This window comes from Chiloscyllium punctatum, chromosome 4 (genome assembly GCF_047496795.1).
Source record: "Chiloscyllium punctatum isolate Juve2018m chromosome 4, sChiPun1.3, whole genome shotgun sequence".
In the NCBI taxonomy this organism is placed as follows: Eukaryota; Metazoa; Chordata; class Chondrichthyes; order Orectolobiformes; family Hemiscylliidae; genus Chiloscyllium; species Chiloscyllium punctatum.
Genome location: NC_092742.1, coordinates 82,760,145 through 82,777,530, shown reverse-complemented (window position 1 = coordinate 82,777,530; position 17,386 = coordinate 82,760,145). Strand labels below are relative to the sequence as shown.

The following is a 17,386-nucleotide window of genomic DNA, read 5'->3' as shown; positions in this document are numbered from 1 at the left end:
CAGATCATGGCCGATTTGGCAACTTAACTCCATCAACCTGCCTCAATTCCTTAAGCCTCAATTACTGCACTAATCTCAGTTTGGAATTTATTTTTTCCAGTTGCTCCTCAACCTCAACAGGTTCTTCTTTTGAGGGGAGGGGTGGGGATTGGGCGCTGGTGGGGGACATGGATTCAGGTTTCCACCACACACTGCGTGGCGACTTCCTGGCACTAATATGAAACCCCCTAATGTGAAGACTTTCTGACAGGAAGACATTGTTTGTCTTTATTTACCCTAAGTTTCTAAAGATTTTTAACAAAATCCCCACCAAACCAGAACACCCTCAAACGCAGTGCCCGAAATGATAAGGAGCACTCCACTTGGATCTGACCGAAGTTTTGTAAGGTTGAATGTCGTCTCTATCGTTTTGTTCATCCATTTAAAAAATAAAATTTGGCCTGTGGGCTCTCTGCACAATCTGTGTTGCAGCTACCACACATACAAACATTGAAGTAAAATAGAAACTATGTTCACAAGACACTGGTTGAAGTCGAAAATACCTCCAAGGCATCTCTCCTCTTCTGGGTCAGGGCTCCTAGATTGTCCCATTGGTCACAGATCTTCTGGCATCTTTCATTCACACTTGGGGAATCCCAGTAGTCCAGCTCACTGTAAAAGTCAGAAATTACTCATCTTATCTCACGGCTACGTACCAACAACAAAGGTTCATCAGTACCCCATCCCCTACAAAATGTCACTTCATATTTGAGTGCTGAAAATGAACACGTTACTGTTTGTCTAGAAACGGCCCTGCGACTAACTTTTTGTATGGGGATTTTAGTGCAGAAACATCAAAGCAGAAAGAAGAACAAACTTGTGCTAATGTAGTGCCTTTCATATCCTGGAATCTCCTAAAGTACATCACAATACTTCTCAGTTATCATTGGTCAGATATAAAGCAAATAAAACAGCCAATTTCTTCACAGCAAGGTCCAACAAGATCATAAGATGAATGAGTGGATAATAATATTGGCCAAAGTATCAATGATGGCCAGTATGTTAGAAGAATTCTCCCACTCTTCCTCAAACAGTGGGACCTTTTACTTATACCCAAGGCAGAAGCAGCCTTGGTCTATAATCTCATTCAAAAGACAGCACCTCTCATTGCAGCACTCCCTCACTACCGCACTGATGTGGTAGCTAGATCATGGACTCAAGTCTCTGGAATGGGATTTGAAGTTATGACTCCATCATGAAGGGGATTGTGAAACTGCTGACCCAGGAGGTTACCGGGCATATATCTACAAAACAAACTATTTCTACAGTTTTACTTCTTCACAGGTAGACGCATAATCACATTTGACATAGTACAGCAAAATGCTGAGCTGGTTAAGTCAAAGGCCTGAGCTCTCGGGGGAGGAAGGGTCATCTGACACAGTGGCAGGATGGTTCTTCTGCCCAATGTTTCACTCCTACACAGGCAGAGGACTGGGCATGATGGGTAGCAGTGAAGTATCAATGGGCATTTGCCTTTCTAGGCTGTTGCCATCAATTAAGTGACAGGCAGTTTCTCGATGGGAGGAAACACAACCAGAGCTGGCAGGTACAGCACCCATACAACCCAACTTCAAACCAATTCATTTAGTTTTAAATGTCCCTGGAGGATATCTCTTCATGGAGCATTCACTCAGGGCAGTTTCCAATCTTTTGCCTTCTTTAAAAGCAAAGCTTCACTGAAAGACATACTTGAGCTCCTGGGCGATTGCAGCGATCTGTTCAACACGGTCCTGGTGAGCTGCCAGGTCACTCTCAAAGGCCTCGTGCTTTTTCAATATAGCCTTCACTTCAGACAGGGTCGCTGTCTCAAAATCCTTTGCCATCAGCATTTCCTCCTTACCTAAAATAGGAAGGTAAGTACAAATCACAGTTAAATGTACAGGTCCATTAACCAACTGTCTCATTAAGTTATTTTAATGAAACAGGCATTATATTTCAGGAAGTTAGGGGAAGGAATGGATGATAGCAACACCGACAACTCTGTTACAAAACAGCTATAAGCAACTCTCTCTCTTCATCTCCTCCACTAAACTTCACAGCATTCCCACTCGTTACAATCATCCCTCTGTTATCACAATTTGAATGAACCCAGCCATACTGATCCTTGGCCATACAGTTGAGGCTGCTGCTCCCTACAAACATTACCAGGGCCCTCTTTCTTCCAGCTCACAAATATCCCTTTTCCTCAGACGCTGAAGATCTAATGTATGCCTTGGGCACCTCAGAAGTCGATGAAGGGCGATTTTGCTGGGTCTGTCCAGATGCAGTGCGGAAAAGTCAGCTATGTGTCCTTACAGCACTGTGCACCAACCTTCACAATTTCCCATTATCCACTGTGTCCAAGCCATTGAGTGGTCTGCTGCAGACTCAGATAAAGCTACTACTTGCTCCCCAGCCTCTCTCGTCTACATCTCAACTTAAGAACTAGTAGCTCACATCCCTTATCTGTACCCTATCCTTGCCAAGATGCACTAACTCCGTGCTCCTGCCAATTCACTTTTAAAGATTATTCAAGATTTCAAATACTTCCATAATTTCTCTCAACCTATCCAAGCAGGGCCATGCTGTTCCTCAACCAGTGACTCTTCATTCTTGCAGTGTGGGTGACCAGTTCTTCAAATAATCAGCAGCTCATTCTCCACCATTTCTTTTTCTAACCTCTCAGTCTGATGTAAAAAGCCTCCTTCAAATTCTTCTCCTCTGTTGTGCTTTTAATACCTCCAAACCCTTCTTCAAAAATCAGGAGCGATTTTGATGATGCAAATAGGGCAAAACTATTCCCTTGGGGAAGTCACAGACTTAAAAGTAATTTTGCAAATGAACCAGAGGGGAAATACTTTTCAGACAGGAGACTATTATGACTCGCACACACTCATTCAAAACTAATGCCAAAGGAGCTTTCAAAAAGAAATTAATTGGATATGCATTTCAAATTTATAATCAAACTTTGATAGATATTTGAAGAGAAGCAAATTCAAGGCTACAGAAAAAGCTGGGGCACATGGGATTAAATGGGACAGCTCTCTCAAAGTGTCAACTCAGATCCGAAAGGCCAAATGGCTCAGTTGAAGATACAGGCCTTTCTCTTTCCCCCTTTCTCCTTATCTTCAACATCTACTTATTTTTTCTCCAACATTTATTAAAATGCATGGACATCCTTTTCTGTGTGGAGAGCATTATGGAAATCTAAGTTCTTGCTTTGGGTGGCAGATGTAGCTCAGTCGGTAGCACTCACACTTTGAATCACTAGCTTCCAGGTTCAAGTCCCATTCCAGCACTTTGGCACAAAAATCGCTCTAGTTACAATACTGAAGGGGCGTTGCACTGTCAGAGGTACTGACTTTGAGATGGTTCATTAAACTGATGGCCCCATCTACCTTCTCAGGTGTGCTATTTCAAAGAATTGGTTTCCTTGCTAACGTTTATTCCTCAACCCAACATCACAAAAATAAGTCAGAGTGCAAATTGTCTGCTGCACTTTCTACATTGCAAGGCTGACTACCTTTCCAAATGTTCATCACTGGTTGCAAAACACTTGGAGATGTGAAGTGATCATGAAAAGCTCGACATAGTTTTAAGCTCTTTTTACTGTCTGTTGAGTAAATCAGATAATTTATAGAGTCATACAGAACAGAAACAGACTGTTTGGCTCAACTCATCCATTCTGACCAAGTTTCCTAAACTGAACTACTCCCATTTGCCTACATTCAGCCCATATCCCTCTAAATCTGTCTAATCCATGTACCTGCCCCAATGTCTTCTAAGTGTTGTAACTGTAACCTGCATTCACTAATTCATCTGGCAGCTTGTTCCGTGTACACACAACCCTACGTAAACTAGAATAATAGAGTTGCCCTCTATAATTATCATAGTTTCTCATTGCTGGATCTTATTCCCCTTTCAAGTTATCAATAAGTTACTAAAGTAACAAGTGGATCATTAACCAAGTTTACTAATCCCAAACTGACAAGTAACTAGCTCTAAAATGATTGATAAAAAGACAAGGCAGGTTAATCTCTAAATTTAACTTCCTTTCTACACCCTTTTGGAAAATACCTTCACTGTTTGGTAAGACACACACACCCTTGCATCCTCCTTATAAATGGGTTAACCAAGTATGTACAAGCTGAAAAGTACTTCCTGCTCAACACTGGCTCTTAAAAAGGAAGAATGACAGTGTAGCATAATGGTGGACCAAAACATTATAAAGGAACAACAGGCTGCACAGTTGTGCCATAATTCCTCAAAGTAGTCAGGACATAGTCAGTGTCTCGGATCTAAATTTTAACCAGAAGCCAAGCACAACCTACTAACCAGGCAAACAGAACAATATACAGGTCACTTAAGGCAATCCTTGCAGATCTTTCAATGGACAAAACAACAGAGAGAGAGAGAGAGAGAGAGAGAGAGAGAGAGAGAGAGAGAGAGAGGGAGAGAGAGAGAGATAGATAGAGAGAGAAAGACAAACATGTGGGGAAGTCTGGGCCAACCCAACTGCCCAGAGTTAGCTAATTGAACACAAATGACTCCTGACGCATTACAAAGTGAATACAACTGTATCCATTAATGCGGCGGAGAATAGATGGGTGGATTGTAATCACCTTGGAATTTTTTCAAGTTGATTGATTCAATCTGTAAAAACCACAAGGCACCACTGCGTTGGGCTATAAAACTGCACCAAAATTGGCTGGGTTGGAGCCCTGTTTAACGCAGATCTGCAAATCAATATTGAAGTGATTTCTAAACAAGCACATTATGTAAGACTTCAGCAGCATAACAGGTTTATTTTTGCTATGAGCTTGATATGTTTGTAACTGTGCCGCAAACACGTCTGGTAGCACAGACTAAATGTGGGTGGGGGAGGGAAGTGATGCATTGCTCCAGAATAGCTTCATTTCCGAATACTTATTTCTGCAAGGCTTTAGGCTACGCAGTGTGGGAGTGAACTATCTTATTACTTCAGAGAGGTGTCAGCCTGAAATGTAGATTATGAGGGATGAGGACCTCTTTCTCCCTCTGTCAGATGAAAGGGCCCTAAATGAAATAAAGCTTGTGCTGCCTTCAAACGTCCAGAGCACACAATTTACACACAGGCTGAAGGGAAGTCATTCAATCCCTTTGCCTGTTCTTTCATTCAATTGGATCAAGGCTGACCCACCCCTGGTTTGATCTTTCTCTCCTTGAATTACCCAACACCCTCAGCCTCTCTCAGGGAGGGAAGTTAACTTTCCTACTATCCCTTGCGTGAAGGATTGCTTCTTGATTTCACCCATGAATAGTCAAGCTCTAAGCTAAAGATTGTACCCCTTTATTCTGATTTCCTCTAGAGAAAGTGAGTCCCTTGCTTTCAAATCCTTTCACACCTGATTTAGACCCTTGCAAACTTTCTAAACATAGCTTCTGTACAATGCCAATGCTGAAAGCATTAATTTACCTTCACAGATCAACACTGCAGTTCTTTCAAGGCCAGTTTATCCTTCAGGAGTTGCAGTGCCTAATATAGAATGTAGACTCGATGGACCAAAGGGCCATTTGTGCTGTAAACCCCTGTGACTCTATGACAATACTCAGGAGGGCACCACAAATAATTGCCAGGACAAACTGACAGCCTCCCACAGACCACAAGGAGAAGGAGATAGAATCACAGAATCTGTACGAATGCCTATGTGGGAAATTTCACAAACTCTTCCTAAGTAGGGACTCTGAGTTTACTGAAGCAGTTTATTGAAGAAACATTGACTGCTCCAATGGCATGTTATGACAAAGGATTAATGGGAGCCATTATTTAGCAAGATAACCATGAGCGGCCACTGCAAATCAAATGAAGCCAAACACCTTGTCATTTGTTGGATGGATGTTGGGCCAAGGGATGTGAAGAACAAAAATGACTAATATAAAACCACCTTCCACTCTGAGCTGCTATGGATTGAGAGAGTCCACCATTCAGCACCATGCAGACTAAGGGATGCAAAATGATCCAGACACTGTCTTGTCCTGTGAATCTCTTGTGCCTGCAGGCGGTAAAATATTTACCAGTGCTCCAAGCCTCATGGATTGCTGCTTTCTGTCTGAATTTTTCAGCCAGATGGTCCAGTCTCTCCAACCTCCTGATTTCATTGAGCAGCCATTCTTCATAACCCTTCTCGGCCTGCTCCAGCGAGCCCCAGGCGTTGTTTATATCCTGCAATCAGCATGAAGTACAGTTATAGATACAGAACAAGGTTAGTGCCTTGTTCATCAACCTAGCAGCGCTACCCTGCACCACCTCTTGTTTAATCCAATCAATTTCCAAACTGAATGGACCCCAACACCAGGAAATTGAATTCAGTGTCGATGTAAGACTAGTCAAGCAGATCTCCTGGACCTTCACTCTAAAATTTCTGAATTGAAAATATAACTGCTAAGTGGCAAGTTTCACAAGTACCCAGACCACCACCCCCACAAACAGCAACTTGAAACACCTTTTCTTGACATTCAACACCATTACCATTCTGAATTTCTCACCATCACCAATACCCTGGGGATTACCATTGGCCAGAAATTGAGCCAGATCAGCCATATATAATTTTGTACATGAAAGCAGGTCAGAATTGTTTTCTGCAATGAGTAACTCACCTCCTGACTCCCCACAGTTTGTCCAACATCTGCAAGTTGGAGTGTGATGGAATATTTCTCTCCCCCCCCCCCCCCCCCCTCCAACAACACTTGTGAAGCTTGATATCATCCAGGTCTAAGTAGCTTGCTTGGCTATCACACCAACTTAAGTGATCATTCCCTCCACCACTGACAGTGGCAGCAGTGTGTATCATCAAGAAGATGCACTGCAACAAAGGTTCCTTTGATGGCACCTTTCAAATCTACAACTTCTATCACTCAGCAGACAAAGGCAGCAGAGGCACCGCCGTCAGTAATTTCCTCTTCACATCACAGTGTTCTGACTTGGAACTAAATCCCCATTCTTTCATCATCACTAGGTTGGTTCAAGGCAGCAGCTCATTGCCACTACCTTTTGAAAGCCAGTTATGGCTAAGCAACAAATGATGGCCTTGCCAGAGACCTTAGCCTCTCACAAGTGAGTTGTTGAAAAAAAAACTGGTATTTGCATATTAAAAAAAAAACAAGTCATGGGTACATAGTTTCAGAATCTGGCACAGTCTGCACGACAGAGGCGATCTGAATAAGGTGCATCTCTCAGGATAATCCAGAATTGTCTCATCAGCAACTGCAAAGGTACCATTAAAGCCACACAGTCACAATGTGGGAATTTACATAACGGTAAGTGCATTGTTTGAACCATGTTTTTAGTGTTCTAAAGGCAAAAACAGATTGTCTTCCAACATCGATGTACTTAGTAAGGAGAGAACATTATGATTCAGCATTGAAGCAGTCCACACCTTCACTGTCCTGATTATGCACTACATTCATTAATTAGCTTGTTGCTTTAATGCTAAATTAAGACTTTGATAACATGTGACTACCACTTATAGGGAAAGCTGTGTAGAATAATTTCTGAATGCTTCTTTTTTCAAAGGGGAATCCTATAAAACGAAGGTTGCATTGTTCACTAATCCTGGAGGATTTTTAGATTAATTAATTTAAATTAATCCGCAGTAATAAACTCATCGAGTCTTGTGCATATACAGAGGTCTGAAGATAAAATATGGTCATCAATGGTCACTAAGGATTAGCTCTGACTGTTAAAAAAAATTGCAGCCTAAATACGTTAACTGCTATTCTACTTAAAATAAGCACCAAAACCAGACTTGTGGTTGTGCCTTCCTTTCAATAGATTTTATTTTCTAAACAATTCATGGGCTAATGTGTTTATTTTGTTCATTTTTTCCCTTTGTCCCAACACTCTTAGCCCTTCCTACAAGTTAATCTGTTTGGTGTTGGTGTCAGTATCTGGCTGAAACAGATCACAAGAGACCATGAGGAGAGCAAGGAGAAGGAAGACTGAGAAAGAGCACTGAGATTAAATGTCCCATGCCACTTTTTCCTTTCTCATGCATTTGGATTCTCCTTCCACATTCCGGTTTCTGTATGGAGTGAGGGATTGTGAGGAACTCCAGTAGGTTTTTCCTGTAGTCTTGCATTGGCAGCGGCTGGGCCAGCATTTATTGCCACTGAGAAAGTGATAGTGAACTGTCCTCGAACTGTCGCAGCCTGTGTCTTGTAGGTACTTTCATAATGCTATGACAAAGGGTGTTCTAGGATTTTGACCCAGTGACAGTGAAAAAGCTGTGATTTTGTTCCAAATCAGGATGGTATGTAGCTTGGAGAGGAACTTGGAGAGATGCTCCCATGCATCTGCTAGCCTTGTCCTTATAGTGGTAGAGGTTGTGGGGTTTGGAAGGTGCTGTCAACAGAGCTCTGGTGAGTTACTAAGTTTATCTTGTAGATGGTACAGAGTGCTACCATTGGGCACTAATCATGGAGGGAGTTAATGTTGAAGAGGTGCCAATCATACAGGCCATTTTGTCCTGAATGGAGTCAAGTTTCTTGAGTGTATAACTCATCCAGTGATTTATTTTCTTGTTGTGGGGATCGAAAATGCCATGTCCTGGGGACTGGGGGATAGGAGTATATATCCCATTTGAACATACTTCACATTTCACAGGGACGTGAGTCTAAGACAGTTAACAGTTTCTAAGCTTGGCGACCTTCCATGTTTGTTGCCCAAATGCCAGACATACTGAGAATAAGTCTTTAGTAAGGTTTAATGAGATGGGCATGATCAATCTGAAATATAACACTGCCAAATCAGTGTTGCTCAATGCTCTGTTCAGGGTCTAATATCTTTCTTATATCCACAGTTCGACATGTTCATGTTCCTCCTGAGATCCCGACCTCTTCCTGTAGTAAGCTTCCACCCCAGAAGAGTGACTAAGTGATGATTACTAACCTATGACCTATCACTCTGTCCTTGCCCAACATTTATACTGACTTGGATTTCAGTGGTTATTGTTTTTTAATTAATTCACAGGATATGGGTGTCACTGGCTAGGCCAGCATTTATTGCCCATCCCTAATTGCTAAGAAGGCAGTTAAACTGTGGGCCTGCAGTCACATTTGGACTATATCAGATAAGGACAGCAGTTTCTTTCCCTAAGGTTTTTCCAATAATCGATAATGGTCATCATTAGACTCTTCATTGAATTAAAGTTCCACTATCTGCCGTGGTGGGATTTGAGCTTGGGTATCCAGAATATTATCAGGGTGTCTGCATTAACAGAATAGCAATAATACCACTAGGCCATCGCCTCCCTGAGTAAGAGAGGTCAAGAGCAGGAACCCTGGCTCACTTGCCACTCCAAATCAAAACCATGGAACCAGAATGTAAATAAGCTGCTGCTTTCCATGGTGACATCCACTACGTTTGAATCTGGGTTTTCTCTGCCTGAAAAGCTCAGCTACTCACTGGGTGAGGTCTAGGTAAAAATAATCTTCACTCAATATTAAAATGGACTTGTTATTAATTACTGATCTGACACCTTTCAACATTATTGTACAAAAATCAGGTTTACCACAAGTTAAAAACTAATGATGATTTAACAATTCTCTTTTGCATTTAGGTTTGATAAACAGAAGCTTAGTCATGTTTCACATGTCTGTGAACAACTACCCTATTCTCCCCTAGTTTTCAATCTTAAAATTTGTGACTCGCTATGGTTGATTCCAACGAGGAAGTCAAAGAAATGACCTGCAAGGTTCACTGTTCCATCTCAAAAAAGTAGACAGAAGCCCCCTTTTTCCAAAAGGAATGAAACCCATAAATGGATCCAAGACCAACACCAAAGTGCAACATGGCCGACTTCAGGGACACTCGTACATGTCTAGGAGGGTCCTATCAATCCTGGCATGAACAGAAATGGTTGACGTTGGGGCTGCAATTCAACCTGCAAGCATTTACATTTTAACTCCAGAAATTTGCCATCTAATGAAAGTGTGAGGGCATCTTCACTACATGGACTGCTCATTTTCAAGAGGAGCAGCCAGCCCCTTTTTCTGAAGAGTAACTAGAACTCCAGATGAATCTGGGGAAGTGCCTGATGGAGGGAAAAAAAAAGGAGACTGAGGTGGAGAGGAAAGACAATTCATCTACAAAGGCTGGAAAGCCAGGAAGGCTGCAAGGTTTGCTGGGGGAGAAAGAGTACAGAAGAGGAGAGTTTCAAACTTGCCCAAAAAAGGGCATACACAGCCATTGCGAAGCTTGGAAGATTTTAAAGCACTAAGGTGACGAATTACTTGCAAATAAATGTGGAATCTCTAGGATAAGGCTACGCATGATCAGAAGCTTTAAACACAGAAAAAAAGATACAGTGGATGCTATTGTAAAGAACACTATCAACTATTAAATTTAAATGTGCGATCACAGACTGAAATCTAGTGAAAACGGTCATAACTGCCTATCTAAAATTAATTTAGAAGGCGTGTTGAGGGCAATGGCTTTGCGTGTGTAGAAGTAACGTGCATCAATTTTTCTGTGACAACCAGAATGCAGTGTTACTTTGTGGCTGCATCAGCTAATAATTGAGACAATGAAACTGATAAAGTTGCCCTGATAACCAAAAGACAACATCTAGAGGAGCCTTTGTGGGGGGAAAAAAAAAGAGCCTCACCCACCATTCATTGGGATAGTGGCTGGTCTGTGACCTAACTTCATCAAATTCCTCTTCCCAGCCTGATTTAAAATGAGCAATTTTACTTGAAATAGAGTTTCAAATGTAAGTTTGTTTACTGAGCTGGAAAGTTGGTTTTCAGATGTTTTGGCACCATACTAGGTAACATCAGTGAGTCTTCGATGAAGCGCTGGCATTATGTCCTGCTTTCTCTTTATGTGTTTAGGTTTCCTTGGGGTGGTGATGTCATTTCCTGTCCCCCCCACTCCAGAGTGTGGTAGATAGGTTCCAAGTCAATGGGTTTGTTGATAGAGTTCCAGTTGGAATGCTATACTTCTAGAAATCCTTGTGTGTTGCTGTTTGGCTTGTCAGAGGATGGAGGTGTTGTCCCAGTCAAAATGGTATCCTTCCTCATCCATATGCAAGGACACTAGTGAGAGTGGGTCAAATCTTTTTGTGGCTAGTTGATGTCATGTATCCTGGTGACTAGTTTTCTGCCTGTTTGTCCAATGTAGTGTTTGTTACAGTCCTTGCAATGTATTTTGTAAATGACATTAGTTTTGCTTGTTGTCTGTAAAGGGTCTTTTAAATTCATCCCAACATCCGTAAATGAAACTGCATTAGAACATTATTTCCATGAGCCACCACACACTGTAGCACACAGGAACTACGAAGAGCAGAGGAAAATCACCTATATAGCATATTCAAAAAGAATGGGTACCCAATGAACACAATCCACTGATTTCTCAGCAACAAACCCAAACAAGCAGACACAACATGTCTAGAAACCCTAGCCACTCACCTCTGAGGTGACACAGTGGCTCAGTGGTTAGCACTGCTGCCTCACAACACCAGGGTCCCAGGTTCAATTCCAGCCTCAGGCGACTGACTGTCTGTGTGAAGTTTGCACATTCTCCCAATGTCTGTGTGGGTTTCCTCCAGGTGCTCTGGTTTCCTCCCACAGTCCAAAGTTGTGAAATGGCTATACTAAATTGCCCATAGTGTTAGGTGCATTAGTCACAGGGGAAATAGGTCTGGGTGGGTTACTCTTCGGAGGGTTGGTGTGGACTGGTTGGGCCGAAGGGCCTGTTTCCACACTGTAGGGAATCTAATCTAATCTAAAATCAAGGACATCTCGGAAGTGATTGCCAGGCTACTCAGACAACTTGGCATCATGATAGCCCACAAACCCGCCAACATAGTAAAACAGCAGCTAATGAACTTAAAAGACCATATATAGACAACAAAAAGATATGATCCACTATCACTAGTATCCTCACATACAGATGAGGAAGGACACCACTTTGATTGTGACAACACATCCATCCTAGGACAAACCAAACAGACACACACGAGAATTCTTAAAAGCATGGCATTCCAACTGAAACTCTATCAACAAACAGATCGACTTGGATCCCATCTACCACCCTCTTTTAAAAAAATAAGGAAATGACATCACCAACACAAGGAAACCTAAAAAAACAAATAGAAAGCAGGACATAACACCAGCACTTCACCGGAGGCTCACTGATGTTATGAAAGAGGTTATGGTGGTGAAACGTCTGAAAATGAACCTTCCAGCTCAGTCAGCAAACTTACAAACAGAACCTCAACCTGAGCTACAAATCTTCTCAAAACTCCTTTTCAAATCTGTATCATTATTCGCTTGTAGATGTGTTTCTTAGCGAAACTCCTTGAAGGCTTTAGTGTGTGTCACCTAATCCTAGATTTTTTAATCAATGGAAATAGTTTCTGTCTAATGAACCAACTCAACCAGGGATGGGCAATATATCCCACCCTTGTTGGTGATGGTATGTCCCGGAGAGAGTGAAGAAAAATCTTAAATCAATTCCAAGCACTCCCAATGAGTGAATCTCATTTGGATGCAATTTGCTATGAGAAAGATCAGAATTCGATGAGTACCCATGATCCAAAATAGGAGGAGCATAAGGAACAGGGGGATCAAAATCATAAAATAATCTGGATATTGTGGTGTACAGCAAAATATAAACATTAATTTGGGCAGTGCAGTACTGCTGAAAAGCAAGCCATGCCATTGAAGCGGTTTGTCTCATACACATCAGGATAGATGCTAAATTTCCAAGGGAACACCAATTTTTACCGCATGTGAAAATGGTGGCAAGTCATACAGACAACAACTTGTCGATAAGTCCACATCCTTTTCACATGCCAATTCAGATTGGTCAAGGGATTGTAATGGAGAATGCACCAGGGAACCAGTCTCCCACTCTTGTTTCACTATAATCATACACAGGATCTGTCTTAGGTAGGGACAAAAAAAAACAAACATATTCAGGAATTGCACTTTTTAAAAAATTAAAAGAAGTGACATGACCTGGTGAGAAATGGGATTGGAAGTGAAGCTCTCTCACTGGGGTTATTTATCAACTCTTCTACACAAGATGATAGCCAGAGGTCAAGCTTTACACCCTGCAGTCTTAGAATTATTACAATAAAATTAACAAAAGGTATTTTATTCAAGAAATGTATTCATGGCCCAAAGACTGGATTGCATGTATGATCATCAAAACATTCATACATAGGCTAATCATTCAGGGTAAAAACCATGCAAATATTTAACAATCATGTACTATCAAAACAAGGCAAAAAATTAGCAGGTACCAGGGAAGTAGAAGGTGGGATATTAAAATGGATAAACTTGTATAAATACCCATTAAAATTACAATACTGCATTACAGGCTCCTCAGTGCATATCAATTCACCATGCAGTAACTGAGGACCTGAATCATCGAAATAATAGGGCAGCTTGATAAAATGGTTAACCACTGCACAACTGAATCACACACATAAACCAGGAGTCAACTGGCAACCTCATCCTTGAACATTTATAATAGAAATGCTTCTCCAGCCCAGATTCAGTAAGGAGATATTGTATTTATACATACCGACACCATCTTGCCTTCGGATGGCATGAAGGCTGGTCTGTTGCTGAGTCGCAGTTTGGTCTGCAGAGTGTTGAAGTTGATTTCCAGCTGGCACTTCTCCTGCACTTTGGGTGGTTTGTGGAGGCGGCGATAGTCTCGGAAATCCTCCAGTTTTTGCTGCATGGCCTGCATGGTGTTCTCCGGGGCACGGTTTTCCAACCAGGGAATGGTGCGTCGGATCCACTCCAGAAGCTAAACAGAACAAGAGCACTGAATGGCCCAGAAAGCTCACAAAACATTCTGAGCTAGGTAGCAGCTGTACCAACCCTCTTTGCTTATAAAGAATGAATTCCGATAAACACAAATGAAACAGTGTAGCGATGAGAGTGTATTTTATATAAACAATTTGCTATTTCATTAACTGAGGACGTTATAATAAGATTGGTGATGCTGAATACGCATAATGGCTCAAATTGGAAATGTTGAAAGTAATTGAGGTAAAGTAATTCTGGGCTCATTTTTTGAATGGAAGACTTTTAATGGTTGCCATTTCACCTTGTACCCAACTCTACTCATTTGGCTACCAGCCATCTACTAGATTTGGTTAGCCATGGATAGCCATCTGCATTTTTGCATATGACGTGTAATTACAGACTCGTTTCATTACCAATATCTTCCATTATAGGCTGAGGAAATCCCAGTGTTCAGTGAGCACCAAGTTTGGAAGGTGCAAGAACGAGGGGGACTGGTTGGCTGAAGATTGGGTATTACAATTTCTCCAAGCCTTGGGTTTACTTACGGGGATAAGAGAGGTATTTAATGGAGATTTGCTCGACTAATCCTAGGGAGTTGTCTGTTCCAGGACGTTGGATGCTAAAGATATAAATGGTGTATGTGGTGATGCTGTATTGATAATAAGCTGGTCTTTTCTTCAGTAGTATTGTAAATGATTCAAGAGACAGTTCTAACCAGAGTGTGGATGCTTCCTCACTGATGATGATTTAAGGCTAGTCAGTGCTATATGCAATACTTCTTGTTCTTTTGTGTAACATCACAGTAATACACTAGAGCTCAGCAATGCAGCATCAAAGCACAAAGACACACAGTCTATTTGCTCCTCTTAATGCCACCAGAGCTCAGTTATTCAGTCTCCTTTGGTAAGTGGAGCCCCACAGTGCACCAAGTGCTCCTGCAGTGTGACATGCTCCCTCTCGCTGCAAGGGCACAGATTGCTGAGGAGAGGGCATACAGCAAGTCATTGGCAACTGGACCTGCTCAGCATCCCAGCCAGCTATATGCAATGCTTGTCCTCATCTGAAGAAAACATGAAATGACTCCTAACAATAAGATATTTTATAGTAACTGGTGCAGAAGTTCACAAAAGCAGAAAGAGGAATTGGAAATTTTAAAAAAAGTCTGTTCAAATCTGTGGGCTGTTTAAAGGGTCCTCTGTTTGTAGATTTAACCTGTATGAAACATTTTCCCCATTGCCGGAAGCTGCACAAGACTGATAAAAGAATGCCAAATTAAAGAGGGAGAATTGATTTATTCTGTATAATATAAGGGTGTGATCGGTCAGCACTAGCAATCAGGTCTTAAAACACTTTAATTCAGAACATTGTAAAATGGGTGACCTGCAAATTAAGAATTATTTTATATACTGAAGTGATGAAATTAATTGCACAATTCTATATTTTAGTACTGTTAATGTACAGCTCGGTTACATTGCCTCTTTGGAGTTTTATGATTTGAATAAAGACCGATGTCAGGACAAAGCAGAGAGCTGATGGAGGCCCTTTGTCTCCACTTTTAAAGCTTTATTAAATAATGGTAAAAATCCTAACTTCTTTTTAGAAAAAAAACAAACCAAATTAATTTTCTACTTGTCTTAAACTTAGGCAAAGACTTTATAATTGGGAGATACAGCAGGGCAGCTCAGTCCCGTGTGTGTTGCAATGGCTTACAGCATGTGGAAAGTCTCAGGGACACTCCAGGCAGAATGGATGACCACATCTGCAGGAAGTGCCAATGGTTTAACCAGCTTGAGCAGGTTTGAGCAAGGCTGGAGGCACAGCAGTGTATCCATGTGTCTGACAGCCAAGTGGACAGCATGTTTTATTAGACGTGGTCACCCCATAGCGTAAGCAAGTGCAGTCAGAGAAGAAATAGGTAGCTATCATTCAGAAGAAGGGAGATCGACAGGTAGTCAGGAAAGGCCAGAGTGCACTTCACTCAAGATCGGTTTTGAAGTGTTGGAAAATGGCAACAGTTCCCCGGGGAGCAAGGAGGAGAGAGAAAGAGAGCAATAGCAATAGTGGTAAGAGACTCAATAGTGAACTGTACACACAGGCGTTTCTGCAGCCTCAGATATAACTCCAGGATGGTGTATTGCCTTCCTTGGAGCAAGGGTCAAGGAATTTTCCCAATGGATGCAGGGCTTTCTAAAGTGGGAGGGTAGGATAATCAAAAGTTCACATTGGTACTAACAACTGTGAGAAGGGGAGACATTGTGCAACCAGAATTTAAGGAGCTAGGTAGATCCAAAAAAAAAAACCTCAAACATCGTAATCTCTGGATTACTGCCAGTGTCATGTGTTAGTGAGTACAGGAATAGATGGATGGAGCAGTAGAATGTATGCCTGAAGAGTTAGTGCAAGAGGGAGGGCCTTAGACTCCTGGATCACTGGGTATGTTCCTGGGGAAGTGGGACCTGTACAAGTCTGCCAGGTTGGATCAGAACTGGAATGAGACCGTGTGCGTGTGTGTGTGTGTGTGTGTGTGTGTGTGTGGAGAGGGCCAGGGTTTGATAAAGCTTTATTACTAGATCGTTGCTATGATGGAGACATGACTGAGAGGGGGGGCAGGACTGACAGCTCAATATTCTAGTGTGTATAGTCTTCAGACAAGCCAAGGGTGCGACATTGTAAAAGGTGACAATCAGTTTGTGTGAAGCTAGAAAAAATAGGTGTGGTTCTAAATGTATTCAGTACAGAGAAGGACAATGTAGGTTTAGGAATCAGGGAGTTGCACTGTGATATACTTGAGCAAATTAGTATTGATTATCAACAGTTTTACGAGGCTTAACAGTGAATAAATGCTAAGATTTATTATAAATAAATCATCAGGCCTAGGTGAGATGCATTTCAAGTTACTGTGGGAGGCAAGGGGGAGATTGAGGGGCCCTAATGCATCAATGGCTGCAGGAGAGGTACCAAATGACTGAAGAACAACTAATTTGGTAGCACTTAAGAAGGCTGAAGGGATAAACCAGGAAAATACACATCAGTAAGTCTAATATCAGTGGTAGGGAATCGATTGTTAAAAAAAAATTCGGAGGGATAGAATTAATCGCCACTTGAGGAGGAAAGTCATAGCTTTGTCAAGGATGATCACGTTTAACAGATTTTACCGAATTTTTTTTTGAGGAGATGACTTGGTGTGTAGATAAGGTTCCTGTAGTTGATGTGGTCAACATGAACTTCAGCATAGCTTAGGACAGGGTCACACACAGGAGACTGGTCAAAAAAATAAAAGCTCAAAGCAATTTGGCAATCAGGATCCAAAACTGGCTTAGAGACAGGGGGTAGAGACAGGAAATCGGGGAGTGGAGAGACAGGAGGTCGGGGGGGGTGGGGAGTGGAGAGACAGGAAGTCGATGGGGGAAGTGGAGAGACAGGAGGTCGGGGGAGGGGGGGGGGGGGGGAGTGGAGAGACAGGAGGTCGGGGGGAGGTAAGCGTGGAGACAGGAGGTCGGGGGGAGGTAAGCGTGGAGACAGGAGGTCGGGGGGAGGTAAGCGTGGAGACAGGAGGTCGGGGGGA

The 17,386-nt window shown here is 42.1% G+C and overlaps 1 protein-coding gene across 6 annotated transcripts in view; it reads right to left on the bottom strand.

Annotated features, from left to right (window-relative positions):
- Positions 1-17,386, bottom strand: part of actn1 (actinin, alpha 1) — a 209,915-nt gene that overhangs the window by 32,730 nt on the left and 159,799 nt on the right. For all 6 annotated transcript variants that reach the window (XM_072569172.1, XM_072569174.1, XM_072569176.1 and 3 more), the window contains exons 10-13: positions 13,589-13,819; positions 6,073-6,220; positions 1,729-1,879; positions 543-651 (exon numbers count right to left, since the gene is read on the bottom strand). In XM_072569172.1, the coding sequence (XP_072425273.1) occupies positions 543-651; positions 1,729-1,879; positions 6,073-6,220; positions 13,589-13,819 (639 nt within the window). The remainder of the gene's footprint in view (positions 1-542; positions 652-1,728; positions 1,880-6,072; positions 6,221-13,588; positions 13,820-17,386) is intronic.